Here is a 15,076-nt window from a genome sequence, read left to right on the forward strand (position 1 = left end):
GCTGCTCTTTCACATGCTCAGAAAGTGACTTTTCAATCCCTCGGAACTCCCTTTTGAACTTTGTTCCCTTACCCAAGGAAAAGAGCCGCAGGCCAAATAGCAAACTCTGACTGTCTTTAAGATGGGGAAACTGAGGCCCGGAGCACATTCAAATGGCAACATCTGTGATGATATTGATTTAGCCATCTATTATATTTGACTTTGTCCACCAAAGAGAACCCACTCTCCCCTATTAGCACAAATGCATTTTAAGCCAGCCTTTACCTAGGAGGGAGCCGCATGAGGTCCAATGTTGAGGGGCAACTTTGCCAGTGGGGTTCTCACCCCCTGCTGCGCACTGGGCCGGAGCCAGCACGGGAAACTTTCGGCCCCAAAGTTGAACGTGTGTGAAAATGGGGCGCAGTGGAAACTTGGGTGTGTGGAGCTAGGAGGCTGCGCCCCGGAGGGATCCTGGGCAGAAGTGGCTTGTTCTAGGGTTGTGGGGTGAGCCCAGCCGCTTCCCCCGGTCCGGTCCGGTCCCCGCCGAGCTGGGCTCTCCGGAGCCCGCTGGGAGCGGACAGCGGCTCCTGCCTCGCACCGGCTGGTGGCTGCCGGCCGGGCGCGGCGAGGACTGAGATCCCCGGCTGGCTGGGGGTGGGGGGTCCTCAGAGACCGGCTCCCTGGGGCCCGGCTGGGGGGGAGGAGCCTCCCCACAGGAGGCGGCACCAGGGCCCTCCCCGGGGCGGCTCCTCCGGCTCTGGGCAGGGCCGATCCGCCCCTTCCCTTGGCCCAGCCCGGCCTGCTGCGCAGCCATGGCCGCCTTGCTGCAGCTGGAGAGCCGGGAGGCCGGGCTCTGCCTCGGCAAGTTCGTCTTCGGTGAGCGGGGCTGGGGCGGGCTGGGAGCGCACACGAGGGGGGCTGGGAGCGCACGTGGGGAGGTGGGGCTGCTAGGAGTGGGGCTGGGGCTGGTCGGGAAGCGCACGTGGGGCGCTGGGACTGGTAGGAGTGGGGCTGGGGGCGCTGGAGCCGCTAGGAGGGGGGCTGGGAGCGCACACGTGGGGCGCTGGGGCTGCTAGGAGGGCTGGGAGCGCACACGTGGGGCGCTGGGGCTGCTAGGAGGGGGGCTGGGAGCGCACATGTGGGGAGCTGGAGCCTAGGAGTGGGGCTGGGAGCGCACGTGGGGCGTTGGGGCTGCTAGGAGTGGGACGGGGAGCGCACACGTGGGGAGCTGGAGCCTAGGAGTGGGGCTGGGAGCGCACGTGGGGAGCTGGAGCTGCTAGGAGGGGGGCTGGGAGCGCACACGTGGGGCGCTGGAGCTGCTAGGAGGGGGGCTGGGAGCGCACACTTGGGGCGCTGGGGCTGCTAGGAGGGGGGCTGGGAGCGCACACGTGGGGCGCTGGGGCTGCTAGGAGGGGGGCTGGGAGCGCACATGTGGGGAGCTGGAGCCTAGGCGTGGGGCTGGGAGCGCACCTGGGGAGCTGGAGCTGCTAGGAGTGGGGCTGGGAGCGCACACGTGGGGTGTTGGGGCTGCTAGGAGTGAGGCTGAGAGCGCACATGGGGCGCTGGAGCTGCTAGGAGTGGGACGGGGAGCGCACACGTGGGGAGCTGGGGCTGCTAGGAGGGGGGCTGGGAGCGCACACGTGGGGCGCTGGGGCTGCTAGGAGGGGGGCTGGGAGCGCACACGTGGGGAGCTGGCCTGCGGCTGGGAGCGCACGTGTGAGGGGAGAAGCTCTGGGTCTGTGTGTGTTGGGGGCAGGGAATCAGAGTTGGGGGGAGGGTGTTTGGAGGGGGGTTCTGGTTGGGACTGGGAGGAGTTGGGTGCAGTGTTCCCTCTAATTTCTCCCACCCATGTGGGGAACGATTTGATGTGCCCCAGTGAGGAGGTGAGGTGGAACACATCACCTTCATATTGGTGCATGTGACAAAATCCATGGGTGGCACCAAGGGGTTCAGAGTGTAGGAGGGGGCTCAGAGCTGGGGCAGATGGCTGGGTGCAGGGAGTGAGGGTGCGGGCTCTGGGGTGGGGCTGAGGATGAGGGGCAGAGGGTTGGGTGCAGGGGGTGAGGGCTCTGACTGAGAGTGTGGGGGGCCGGGCTGGGGGAGGGCTGCCCCTGGGGCTGGGCTGCGCCGCCGTGGCAGGCTGGGGGAGGGACACCCCGTCCCTTGGCTGCGGCAGGCCCCCGGGCGGATTCCCTGGGCGCCTGCACGGCGGTAAGTAGGCGGCTGCGTAGCTTACAGGCAGTTTGGTTGGGGGTGACGTATTTAGGGTGGGACAGGGAAGGCAGCAGGTCAGGGTGGGGAAGCGGGTGAGGGACTGGGGGTTTGTGGGGGCTGGGGTATAGAGGAAGGCCTGGCTGGAGTAGAGGGTCTGTGCTAGGGGGACACTGACGGGCCCCGTGGGGCGGAGGAGGGATCCAGCTGAGATGGAGGAACTGGGGGGCCAGGCTGCAGTGCCGGTGAGTTTGCCCTTATCTATGAGAGCTCAGGGACCGTGTGGTGCCTTTCTCCAGCTGCTCCCAGCCCTGCGATTGCTGTTTGCGTCCTCCCCCGATAGCTGGGGGGCTGTCGGGGCCCAGGGTGCTCCCTGCAGTCTGCTGACCCATTGGCTCATCTCAGCCAGGTGCTAGGGGCTGGGCTCTGGAGCCACCCCACAGGGAGAAACTGCTGGGTGCTGTTTGGAGAAGGAGCCAGGCAGAGCATGGGGTGTCTGCATTGCTCTCCCCTCCCAAAGGAGGCACAGGCCATGCTTCCCGGCTGTGCGGATGGGCTAGGGCTCCGCTGAGCATTGGAGTGCAGCTGGCTCTGGGGTGACTCTCAGCTTCTCCAGCTAGAGCCACAGGAGGGAATGTCGGGCAGCCAGAGCTTGGGATTCAGCCGGGTCAGCGGCCCCAGTGTCTCCCCATGGCTCTCTGGGAGGAAGCAGCCAGCTCCTTCGCTTTTACTGACGCCTCACGTGGATTCCCCAGGCTGCGAGTTGACGGGCAATACCAGGTCGTATACCTTTAAGGTGGATGAAGATGACAACTCTGAGCATATCCTGGCCCTGTCTATGGTAAGAGGGAACCCTGGCTGTGCGGACAGGGCTAACATCACTTACTTTCTCTGGCTGGCTTCTGCGCTGTCCTTTCCTCTCCCCCGCCCGGCTCCTGCTCACCCTCAGGTTCGCGATGGGGCTCTGTAGCAGCGGCTTCTGGTGGAGGCAGGACGTGGGACGAGAGGAGACGTTGCTCTGTGTCTCAGTGATGATCCTCAGCTCACGGTCAGGTCCTGCCTCTTCTACAGGCGAGTGCTGCTGCTCAGGCAGAGCTGGCGGTTCAAGGTATCTGCTTCCCCTTATACTGGATCCTTCCGCCTCTGCTGGCTCGGGCCAGGGACCGGGCCTGGAAGGTGTGTCTGAGCACAGAGCGCGGTCTGCCCGGCGGTCCGGAGAGAGCAGTGCAGTGGGGGAACCATGTCCCTCTAGAGCGCTGGGGGGAGCAATCGCGTGCTGCAGTGCAGTCTGCTTGATTTATCTGCGCCCCTCGTTCCTTGGGCATGTTTTAACCCCCTGGGACATGTGCTAGCCTCGGCTGTGCTGTGAGCTCTGCCTGTGAGTTTCTGTCCGTCCTTGGGCAAGTCACTTCGCCAAGGAATTGCCAGGCCGGCAGTGTCTCTGCTCCAGCATCCTTGCTTGCCAGGTGTTGGCACCAGCTTCTTCAGAAGGTGCAAGAAACCCGTAGTGGACCGTGAGGGAATAATTGCTGCTGCGGGAAGTCCCCAGCTCGCCCGGTCAGTTAGTGGTTGGCTCGTGCCCTGGGGCAGTGTCCTGGCGACAGGCCCGTGCAGCGTCACGGTGGCTGCTTGCACCATCCATGTACTGGTCTGATCCTGGGGTTGGACCTTGGTTTGCAGGGTTGGCACAAGTTGGTCCAAGTGCGAGCCGCCCTTTGCAGTCAGACTCTGATTGGATGCACCATCTCTCCCTGAGGTGGCTGCCCCATTAACTCTTCGCTCTGCTCCCTCCCAGGTCTGCCTGACAGACGGCGCGAAGGACGAATGCAACGTGGTGGAAGTCGTGGGGCGTAACCGTCAGAACCAGGAGATTGCTGTGCCAGTGGCCAATCTGAAGCTGTCGTGCCAACCTGCGGTAAAAGGACCTGGTGGGGCGACCGGGCTGGGGCTGGGGCTGGGGCTTGGGGACGTGTGTGGGGCGTGGGTTTGTTCTCTAGCCTCTAACCCAGCAGGCCTGGGTGTGCTCACTGCTGCCATCTGCTGGACAGAATCGGGCCTGCTCAGCTATTGGTGTATGACCCTGTAGCGGCTGCCGCCCACGGAGGATATAAACCCTAGTGGTACTGCAGCGGGTGGGAATCCCCTTCCCCTCCAGTGGTGCTGCAGGGTGGTTGCAGCCCAAAGCCCTGGTTCCCCTGGGTCTGGTTTAGCTGGTCACTGTGCTGCCTGTCTGCATCGGAGGAGAGGCTGATCCAGGACAGAGCTGGGGGCGGGAGAGCCTGGTGCTTGGTTAGCAGGGGGCTGGCGGCTCAGGACTGAAAGGCATCGGTGGGGCTGTGTGTGTGGGAATTGGCCTGACTTTAACGTTCTTTCCCTGCACCGTGGTTCCTCGGTCACTGAAATTCACCCTGCCCTTAATGCCATGGCTGCAGGGTGCCCTCTTTGGCTGGCTCTGCTGCCCCCTTGGGAGCCGCGGCAGCCTGAGCAGGAAGCATCACGTGGTTCGGGGCCGGCCAGGAGCCCTTCCTTGCGGTGGGGGAGCCCAGGCTCAGGCCCTGCCACTGACTCTGCTGCTTCTCGCTGTCTCTTCCCAGCTCAGCCTGGACAACTTCCAGCTCCAACCACCTGTGACCTTCCACCTGAAATCCGGCTCCGGCCCCGTGCACCTCTCTGGACGGCACCAGATCAGTAAGGAGCTGGGGGGCGCTGCTCGGCGCGGAAGGGGACGCGGCCCAGGAGGAAATGCCGAGTGGGGGCTCTGTCCCGGCAGCTGGTTCGTTCAGGGGAGGCCAGGGGGCGGAGATAGGGAGGAATTTACCGCCTGCAGGGAGGTCACTGCCTGGACAGGTGACGTGGCTGGGCTGCGTCTGCAGAGATGGGTCTGATGCCTGAGTGCTGTTATCTGCCCCAACCAGCTCCCACTCCGCCTGGCTGAGAGCCTGGGTCAGTTGAGCGGCTGGCCCCATAACCGTGCCCCAGAGCTGCCCCCCCGGGCACCTCACTGAGTGCTCGGGCTGGTTGGGTGGTGCCGGAGGCAGCTGGCCCTGGCCCCTCGCTTTCTCCCTGTGGGCGCGTCCCAGCCGTGGGGTAGCGGAGCCGTGAGAACCGGGAGGGGAGAGGGCGCCCCGTGTTGAAAGGCCCCGCGCACAGAGAGCGTGACAAGGGGCTGTCCGTGTGTCAGTGCACAGGAGGGCACCCTCGGAGGAAGAGGAGAGCGTGGAAGAGGAGGAGGAAGAGCTCACCCCCATCATGCCAGCCAAGAAGCAGCGAAGGAGGCAGTAGCTGGGAGGTACAGGGGGGACCCCGGACCTAGCTCCTGGGGGAGCCATGCAGCATGGGGGGCATTGTTCCTGCCCAGGGAAGCTGCTTCCAGAGGCCCGATGGAAGAGCTCATTTGAGGGGCATCCTGTCAGCCCCTTCCATTGCGGGGTTGCAGCCGGCTGAGCTCGGGCTCAAGGCAGTGAGAGCGAGGTGGGCGGCGTTCGCCCCCTGCCCTGAATGGAAGCAGTGGCTGGGCCTGCGTGGTGGGGGGTGAAGGGGGCGGCAGCTGCCAGTCTCACCTCTGTCTTTGTCCCCAGGTGCTGCCCTGGCTCTGGCTGGAGCCCTGCCCCCGGACGGCTGTTCTTCTGGGACTTCTCTGGTTTACGTGTCAGTTTGCTGCTTGTTTGTTCCTGTCAGGCTTGGGGGGCTCCCTCCCATTGAGGGGATGCACTGGGGTGAGCTGCACCCGCACAGGGCCATGGAGGCTGATACTGGGCACAGTGTATGCTGAGGGGCTCTGCTCTTTGTAGTGACATCCCCAGCACCTGGAGGCGAGCCAGCAAAGCAATCAGTGTCATGCTCAGCGAACCCCGCGCCCCACCTGGGTTGCTCAGGAGGGGGGTTTCTGGGGCTTGGTCCCTGTTTCCTTACTCTGCGAACCAGCCCTTTGCTCGGCCCTGCTCTGTTGCACCCCCTGAGATGCCAACAGACCTCCCACTGGAGCCGGGGGAGTGCAGCTAGAGTGGTCGGTTTCACCTTGCGATTCTGGGGCTGCCTAGTGCTGAGTGAGGCCGTGGCATCTCTCTCTCCCCATGTCAGTTTCTGTTCATGGGGGGAGAGGGGTGTTAAGCCCCTTTTTTAATATTTGCTGCCTTTACACATGGAAGTTTTAGGGGGAGCCTTGTCCCCACCCCCCCAGAACCCCAGGCTCCTTTCACCAGTGCAATGTCTCGTCGTGTCGGGTGTGTATATGGCACCTTTGACCTTGGCATCCAACATCCATCTGTGGTGCACTGTGCATTACAGGGCCAACTGGTGCTGGGGCCTCATCTGGGTGTCACAGGATCGTGCCAGGTCTGGGCTGCCTTTGGGTTCTCCCCCCCTTGCTGGACCATCAGGGGTTCCCCAGCCAAGCCCCACCTCTGTAAAGGGCTATTTACACCTTGCAATAAACGTTTCTGATTGGGTGTCAGCTGCGCAGTTGGTGTGGGCTGGGATTGGTTATCTCCTCGTGATGCTCTGCCTGCTGCAGCATCATAGATCAGGGTTGGAAGGGACTTCAGGAGGTATCTAGTCCAACTCCCTGCTCAAAGCAGGGCCAAGCCCCAGCCAGATTTTTACCCTGGTTCCCAAATGGCCACTTCAGGGATTGAACTCACAACTCTGGGTTTAGCAGGCCAATGCTCAGACCACTGAGCTATCCTGCCCCCATCTCTCCCAACACTTGCTTATTGTGTTGTCACTCAATGGAGATGCCAGGCTGCTCCTGGCTTGGCCACGGGGCTCCCTGCAGGGTCACTTGTCCTTCCTCCAGGCCTGGCCTGTGCACGCAGCCTCCACGCCGCTCCTGCCTGCAGCCAGGCGTGGGAGCGAGAGGTCAGCCACAGAAGGGGCCGTGTCTCCTATGGCAGCGCAGGGCAGGAACCCGGCATTGCCACTCTGGCCCCTCAGAGTAGCTGTTAATGACGCTGCCTGGCTTGGGCTGTGCCCATCTAGGCCGGTCACGGAGCAGCCCTGTGCTGGTGGCTGGGGAAGGTGGGCCCCGTTGGCTCATCCGTCTCCCCCTCCCCTGGCTCCCCACAGCAGCACCATCCCCACCCTGAGGAGTGGTGAGATCTGCAGGAGAGAGCTAGGCTGAAAGGGGAGGGCAGCTGGTCCAGAGTTAGAGCTGCGCTTTGCTGGGAAACCCATCAGGGGAGGGGGGCTCCCCTCTGCCTCCCCGGGCTCCCAGCCCTTTAAAACCCACCTGCCTGTGCCCAGCCTCCGCCATCAGCGCCAGCCTCCCCTGTGCAGGGCTGGGACCAGCTGGTGCCGAGGAAGGGGCGGGACACCCCCAGTGGACAATGGCGCAGTAGCCTGCCCAGGTGGGAATTCCTGTCCGAGCACCCTGTGAATCAGGGCCGTTTACGCCTCTTGCCCCCCCCCAGCCCCCCGTGTATTCGGCTGTTCCTCGGGGCGTCCTGCCCTTTCTCTGAATCCTACACTCGACACCCCTGACATCTTGTGGCAGGGAATTCCACCGGCTAATTGTCTTCAGTTTCCTTTTATGGGTTTAGAACGTTGCCTGTCACCGTTGTCGAATGTCCCTTTGCTTTTCCGTCCTGGGGCGGGTGGCTGGACGTGCCCCTTGGCTCCACCACAGCCCCCGGCCCCCCTCGGTGCGTTCTGTGGGCCTGAGTCCTGGCCCCGCTCCAGGCTAAACCCAAACAGCCGAACAGAGGTTGCTCGGGGTTTCCGACAAGGAGGGAGACTCCAGAGCCAGGCTGGGCCCGAAGAGGAAACATGGAGAACTGGCAGGGGGTAGAAGTGAAGCATTTCCTGCCGGCAGGCGCTGTGCTGGAGGCCCTTGGACCAGTAACGCCCCAAGGACTGGACGTGTGCAAGGAATTATGACTTGCTGCACCCCTCCCCTCCCCCCAGGAGAAGGGCCAAGATCCCCAGGCCTCCACACTGCCCACTCTGCTGCTGGTGGCACCCAGCTGGGCTGACCTACTGGTGCAGGGCTGGTGGGATAGTAAAACCGCCTGATCCTGCCGAGAGGCTACCGGGGTCTCTGCCCTGATGCTCCGCTGGGGTGGGCCAGGTGCCTGGCTCGCAGCAGCCACTGTTCTGGTTTGTACTGCGGTCATGCCTAGACTGGTCAGCGTGGCAGGCCGTGGTCTCCGCTCCCCAGCCGCCAGTCGGGCAGGGGGGTGGTAACGTGGTTGTGCGGGTGTTTATGGGGAAGGCGACAGCTCAAAGGGGCATGCTTGGCAATGTGACAAGCAAGGCTGGTGTCAGGAAATGACATGGGACAGTGAATGAGAGAGGACAGATGGCGGGGGGGAGGTGATGAAGGGCCAGGCAAGCAGTTTAGGATTGGTGCAGTAGAGAAGGGGGAGCCCTGGAGGGGCGATGCGGTGCCAGCTGGGAGAATGATCCTTGCAGCAGCAGTTCTGCTGTGCCAGAAATCGTGACGCGAGAGATCTCCCGGGCGGCTGTGCGGGACAGGCTGTCCCCTAGGGAAGTCGTGCAGCCCATCTGATAAATCTGCTGCAGCAGCCAGGATGGGATCAGCTGGAGGGGCTGCCCCAGGGGACGGGGGTGCTGCAGGGTAGGACTGAAGAGTGGTCACTCAGCTGGGTGTGTAAGGAAACCTGGACTCACATGTCAATGACTCCTGTCCTAGCACCCTGATCTCTCTCGAGCGAGCGCGCGAGCAGGAATCGCAGCTAGCTCGAACTGCAGCAGGGGATGGGGCCGCAGCTGGGCAGGAGAATGCAGAGAATGCATTCTACGGGGAAACTGAGGCATGAGCAGGTGGAGTCACGGAGACAGAGCGGGGGACCAAGGACCTGGTTTCAGGGGCAGGATTCTGCATGGAACCTGACTCCCCTCCAGGCTAGGAACGTGGATTCCTCCGTTACCTTCATGCCCTGAGCGGGAGCAAAGTTCTGGGCTTCTGAAGTCCTCGGGCTGCCCCTCCTGTTCTGGGTGGGGGCTGCTCGGGCCCGGGGGCTGCAGAGGGCAACCTGCTTTCCCTGGCGATGTGGGCCAGTGCCGGCCAGTCTGGCTTGTATTCCAGGGCTGCCAAGAACAGGAGTTTCTCCGTGTAGCCAGCAGGTGGCAGCCTGGCAGCACCATGGCCACCCAGGGCCCACCTGTTTTACCTGCCAGGGGAGTCGTGCCCAACTGAGGAAGCCCCCTCAGGTGGATGGGGCGGGGTCTGCAGCAAGTTACCCTGGAAGTTGATCAGGGTCGGAGCTGAGACCCGACCCCTATCCCCTGGGCCCAATTAACCTGAACTTACTGGGTACTTGGAAGAGAAACCTGAGTGCATCCAAAGTTTGCAGCTGGTTCCCCTCCCCAGAATGGGTCGATGCAAACCCTGGGATCCAGCCACCCATGTGGTCTCTGGGACACTTGAAATCAGCAGCCGTGTTTTGCAGCTGGGGCCTGTCTCTGCATCTGTTGTCTCCACCACGGCATCTCCTCACACCATTCTTGGCAGTAGTTGGGGCTGGCCCCTGTCCCTGATGCACCCCACAGTGGAGCTGATCTGGGGGATTCCCAGGCTTTAAAGGCTAGAGAGCAAAGCAGGGAACTGAAGATGAAACTGGGCGAATGAGGAGGCTGTTCCTGGCCGGCTCCGAGGGAAATGCAGCATCAGCCATGACAGGTGATTTCTGTCACAGAGCTCAGATAAAATTGGAGATGCCCCCACCCAGCCCGGCACCATGGCGCTGATGGGAGCTGTTGTCTCATTAGCAGTGAGACGTGGCCGGCCGGGCTGTAGAAGAGAAGAGGTCTTGGAGGTCTGTGTTTGGCCAGCAGTGGGCTGGCCCGGCTTGCACGCCTCAGCGCTGTGTCTCACCCATGCGCTCAGCTGTGAAACCAGCCCCTCTTTCTGCAGCACCACTCGTACCACAGCCACATGGACTCCTAGAATCCAAGGCCAGACAGGGCAACTGTGATATCTAGTCTGTGCTTGGTGTTATGCAGGGCGTCAGGACTTTCCCAAAGTAACCCCTAGGGCAACCAACCTCGATGTAAAAACTGTCCTTGACGGAGAATCCACCACCACCCTTGATGCAAGGTTCATTTCTCCCACCGTTCAAAATTTCCACCTTATTTCCAGTGTGAATTTGTCTGGCTTCAACTTCCAGCCTTGGATTGTTCTGCTAACCCACTAGACCTTTCTCTCCTGGACTATAGAGCCCAGAATCGGAGATTTGTTCCCCAGGCAGGTACTTGCACACTGGGATCGGGTCACCCCTTCACCTTCTCTTGGTTCAGCTAAACAGATTGAGCTCCTTGAGTCTGTCGCTATGGGGGGTTTTCCAATCCTTTAATCAGTCCCATGGCTCTGCTCTGCCCCCTCTCCAACAGATCAACCTCCTGCTTGAACTGTGGGCACCAGAACTGGCCACAGGATCCCAGCAGCGGTCGCATCAGTGCTAAATCCGGAGAGAAAATAACCTCTTTGCTCCCTCTTGCGATTTCATCTGTTTATGCGGCCCAGGGTCTCATCGGCTCTTTTGGCCACAGCTCCACCCTGGGAGCTCACGTTCAGCTGATTCTCCACCCTGACCCCCAAGTGTTTTTTCACAGCTGCTGCTCCCAGCCTAGAGTCCCCCATCCTGTGAGAACGGCCAGCCTCCTTTGGGCCAAGATGTACAGTTATATTTAGCCATATTGAAACTTATGTTGTTTGCTTGTGTCCAGTTTACTAAGAGCCCCACAACACTGTGGTTCACTGACCTGTCCTCTTCATTGTTTACCACTCCCCCAATTTTTGTAATCTGCAAACATCATCAATGATGATTTTGTGTTTTCTCCCAGGTCATTGATAAAAATGTTAAATAGTGAATGTTAAAAAACGTTAAGAACCGATCCCTGCAGAACCCCACTGGAAACACCCCTGCTTGGTGACAAGTCCCTGTTGACAATGGCAGTTTGAGATGTATCATGTAGCCACTTTTTAATCCATTTCATGTGGGTCATGTTAATTTTATAGCATTTAGTTTTTTAATCAAAATGTCCTGTGGTACCATATCAAACACCTTATAGGAGTCTGTCTATTACATCAACACTACTATCTTATCAATCCTGTAATCTCATAAAAAAATCAAGTTAATTTGACGGGATGTATTTTCCATAAACCCCTGTTGATTTGCATTCATTACATTACCCTCCGTTAATTCTTTATTGACTGTATCCTGTATCAGCCGCTCCATTCTCCTGCTTGGGATTGATGTCAGGCTGACAGGCCTATAATCGCCCAGGTTAGCCCATTTACCCTTTTTAAAAATTGGCAGCACATTAACTTTCTGGAACTTCCTCTGTGCTCCAAGGTTATTGAAAATCAGCTTCAGCACTCCAGCAAGCTCCTCTTTTAAAAATCTTGGATGCCAGTTCTCTGGCGCTGCAGATTTCCTCCTTCAGAAGGAGGTGAAAGAAACTCCCTTGAGGACACTGATGGGATAACCTGCCCGAGGAGTTGTGCTGTTTTCGGTCAGGTGGAAGTGGGCAGGTATGCTTAGAGGAGGGCTAGGTGCTTGGTTCTTTGTATATCTCACCCCAGCTGAGGGCGTTCTCCCGTTAGCGAGACAAGTGTCTAAGAACTCTGGTTTGTGCTCTCCTTAGCTCGTGGCTTCAGTGTCCTGAAGCAGGGAGTTCCTCAGGTGGATTGCAGATGGTGATGTCAGGCACTCCATGTGTTAAAAGGTTCCATGCCCCCTTTCTGTCTTGTCTCCGGAGCCGGTCACCGTGAGATGCTGCGATACACTCGCCCCCACCCCCAGCTAACTCAGACTATGAAGGGGATTTGTCTCAAAAGCAGAGCAGAGGCCTAGGAGCTATGATTGGCTTGGGCAGGATCCTACCCCCATTCCCTGGGGAGGGGGCTGATGAAAGACTTTGATTGGGGTCCCCGACTCCCCTCCCTCCATCTCCACCGTGATGCGGCCGTTTCCCTGGGCCTGGGCGAGGACTGGGATCTGTTCCCTTTGGCTGGCTCTGGGGAAGCCCCTCCTGGACCAGCACGTTCCATGGCAGACGTGCCCCTTGGTGGCTTTGGATGGGATCTGGGGACGGTCGGGAGGGAAGCTCCTCCAGGGCTTAGAGGGCCTCAGCTGGGCTAGTCTGAGGAGCTTCCTGCTGAGTGGGTGGGAACCAGAGATCTGGCCAGGTGGGCTGCGAGGAGGGGATGCCTACTGCTCAGGTGACGGCTCCGTCGAACTGGGCAGTGGCAGGCAGCCCGCTGGCCACTCTCGGCAGCCCCAGCGGAGACCCTGGAGGGCGGCAGAGGTTTTGACAAGTGGAAATAGTGGGGGGCCTGGTCAGACAGGCTGAGAGGGAAGCAGAAGCAGCCAGAGTCCTGCAGCCACCTACACCTATGTGTCCAGGTGAACCCTGCGGGGAGACGAGGCCTCCTCTTCCCCTGCCCCATCTCACGGGGAGCAGTCCCCGGCTCACGCTGCCTCTCTCCTTTGCATGCCCGGCTCCCGGCCTTGCCCGCACCCTCCCTTTGGCGGGCAAGATTGATCCCTGGGTTACCGAATTCCCCAGCTAATTGGGCTCCGGCTAGAGTTAACGGTGCAATGAGGCACTTGAAAGGCAGTGGGGCTCGTTTATCTGCTGGGCCCCCGGCCCAAGATTAACGGCCAGGGCTCTTCCCCCCTCTCCCTGTAGCAGCAGCCTGGGTCACAGCAGATAAGAGGCTGTAGATCATTTTTAATGAGACCCTACTGGAAAGTGTTGGGGGGTGGGCTGTTGATCTGGCCTCTCCAATTAACAGGAGTGGTAATTAGGTGAGGTAATAAAGCCAGCATGAGAGAGCTGGCCAGAGCCGCCCTGTGGAGCTTCAGGGAATCAGAGATGTGGGGTGAGAGTGGGGGCTGGCTGCTCGTCCCTGGGTCCTTTGGGCTAAAGCAGTCTTGTCCTGGGGCAGGCGCAGACCCGGTGCAAGCAGCACCTTTGGAGCGCTGCAACTTCCGGGCTCCCCAGACCCGCAGGGCTTACAGGGGCTGTGGCACCTCCAGGCCCGGTCCCCATCTGCTGGGCCCTGCACAGACACCTAACAGAGCCACACACCCTGCCCTGGGCAGAGCTGACAGCCAGCGTCCGAGCATAGCCAGCGACTGGCGGCCGGCTGGGGTGCGCGGGGGAACAACGAGGGAGCTGAGAGGCCGCGGTTGCACCTGATGCAGGCTTGCTGCTGAATTTGGTGCAGGTGGCCTGGCAGAGGCGAGCTTTCAGGGGGGCAGCGGGAAGGCCTGGTGGGTGGGTGATGCTCACAGGGGATCCTATGGGATGTGGGGCAGATGACTGGATGGAATTCAAACTTCTGGCTTCTTCCCTCAGCCAGCTCTTCCTGAGCTGCACCCGTCACCCCTGCAGCATCAGTCCACTCTGCCGGGCAGGGCATCTGTGTGTGGGTCCGTTTCTCGCACTCGCTGCGTTAAGGGACTTTCAGCGATGGGTTCTGGGGAATCACAATTGCTGTATCCACCTCGTCAGTGTGTTCTGGGGCTCGACAGTAACGTGTGGGTCCGACGTCTACCTGTGCCTGGCTCGATACATGCAGCTCCTTCTGCAGAGGAGAATCCACGCCCCGCATTAAAGGCTAAATGTTCAGATTGTTATCAATTCACTGTACACACACCGTGTCATGGGGAAGAATGGGATTAGAGGGGTCAGGCCAGGTTAGCTGCTTCCTCTCTGGAGTTGATGGTATCAGAGCAGGTTGCCCTGACTTCAGATCCTCTGGGCAAACAAACAGAACTGTCTGAGAGCAAGAAAGCTCTGGGACAGGGGTCTGGGGGTTTGGTAACTGGAGGGGATGGGGAAAGCCAGGCTGAGAGCAAAAGGTGTTTCTCACCGTGGATGTCTGCAGGTTTCAGATGCAGGGAAAAGAGCCGGAATGAACGTCCCACCCGTGTCCATGGCACTCCAGAACAGCCTGGAAAGCTGGCTCGCTGCTGGCTCCTGGAGCGGGACAGGGGCCATAGACAGGGGCCAGCCCCAGAATGCAGACTGAGCTCGCCTTTCTCATCTGCAGCTCCGTGCCCGGGTCTCTCGGGGCCCAGGGTGGGATCTGCAGTGTGATTGAATCCTGTGCTCCCATCCGGTGGGCAGAGAGTGGCCCCGCTGGTGGCTGAGAGGCAATTCGGCAGCTAACTCCCAGGAAGGGGTGTGGCCAGCGGAGGATCTGTCCTGGGATCTCCCGTTCCAATGGAGGTGTCTGGGGGTGACAGGAGCTTTTGAAGGTGCTGAGAGGTGGTGGACGGTTTGACCTGGGTCTATACAACAGCATGTGCCGGCGCATGGGGAGTGGTGGATTCAGCAACCTGGCCTATCGCTGCATTGTGCCTCAGATGCCCACCTGTAAGATGGGAATGACCTGTCCTTTCTCACACCTTTGGCTGCCTTGTCCGTATGCACTGGAAGCTCTTTGGGGAAGGGGCTGTCTCTCACTGAGTGTTTGTGCAGCGCCTGGCACAGGGAGGCCCAGATCCCAGCCTGCTTAGACTTACTGATACGTGAGCACCTCATTTTTCCCACTGCCGTGTGTCTGGAGTGAGATCTTTGACTCCAGTGTGAGTCGTCTCTGGGATGGCAACATCCTTGTCAATTGTCCTGCAATAGGTTGTTCTCTAACCTCCATACCTTCTCTTCCCTCCAGGTGGAATCAAACCTCAGCAGTACCTCGCCGCCATCTCTAATGACTGAGTCTGGAGTCTGCTGCCCTGTGCAGCACAACGCTTCCACACTGGTTACATTCGCTCACCAAGGAATTCCCAAGATTCCTCTTAACCAACGCTGGGGGAACACATTCAGTGTCCTGTTGTGACCTTCACCATCTGCTGCGTTTCTGTGGCATACGCTACTATTGGGAGGGCAATCACGTTGTATGATCTCATTC

General features: G+C 60.2%; 1 protein-coding gene across 2 annotated transcripts; it reads left to right on the forward strand.

The window, feature by feature from the left end:
• Positions 1-752: 752 nt before the first annotated feature.
• On the forward strand, positions 753-6,643 carry NPM3 (nucleophosmin/nucleoplasmin 3). Of its 2 annotated transcripts, none has more exons than XM_030569731.1 (6): positions 753-855; positions 2,946-3,031; positions 3,986-4,105; positions 4,790-4,878; positions 5,372-5,479; positions 5,769-6,643. In XM_030569731.1, exons 1-6 carry the CDS (start codon positions 792-794, stop codon positions 5,890-5,892), a joined length of 591 nt encoding a protein of 196 aa, XP_030425591.1. In that variant the 5' UTR covers positions 753-791; the 3' UTR covers positions 5,893-6,643. The 2 variants fall into 2 exon arrangements, with proteins under 2 accessions (XP_030425591.1, XP_030425592.1); XM_030569732.1 differs by having other exon boundaries at positions 4,785-4,878; positions 5,769-5,873.
• Positions 6,644-15,076: the final 8,433 nt, after the last annotated feature.

This window comes from Gopherus evgoodei, chromosome 7 (genome assembly GCF_007399415.2).
Source record: "Gopherus evgoodei ecotype Sinaloan lineage chromosome 7, rGopEvg1_v1.p, whole genome shotgun sequence".
Classification (NCBI taxonomy): domain Eukaryota; kingdom Metazoa; phylum Chordata; order Testudines; family Testudinidae; genus Gopherus; species Gopherus evgoodei.

Bases quoted from the DNA above. Each gene is read 5' to 3' on its own strand.
- NPM3 (XM_030569731.1), top strand. From the start codon at position 792: ATGGCCGCCTTGCTGCAGCTGGAGAGCCGGGAGGCCGGGCTCTGCCTC. The intron at 4,879-5,371 runs GTAAGGAGCTGG...TCCGTGTGTCAG, and splicing joins CTCTGGACGGCACCAGATCA to TGCACAGGAGGGCACCCTCG. The intron at 5,480-5,768 runs GTACAGGGGGGA...CTTTGTCCCCAG, and splicing joins AAGGAGGCAGTAGCTGGGAG to GTGCTGCCCTGGCTCTGGCT.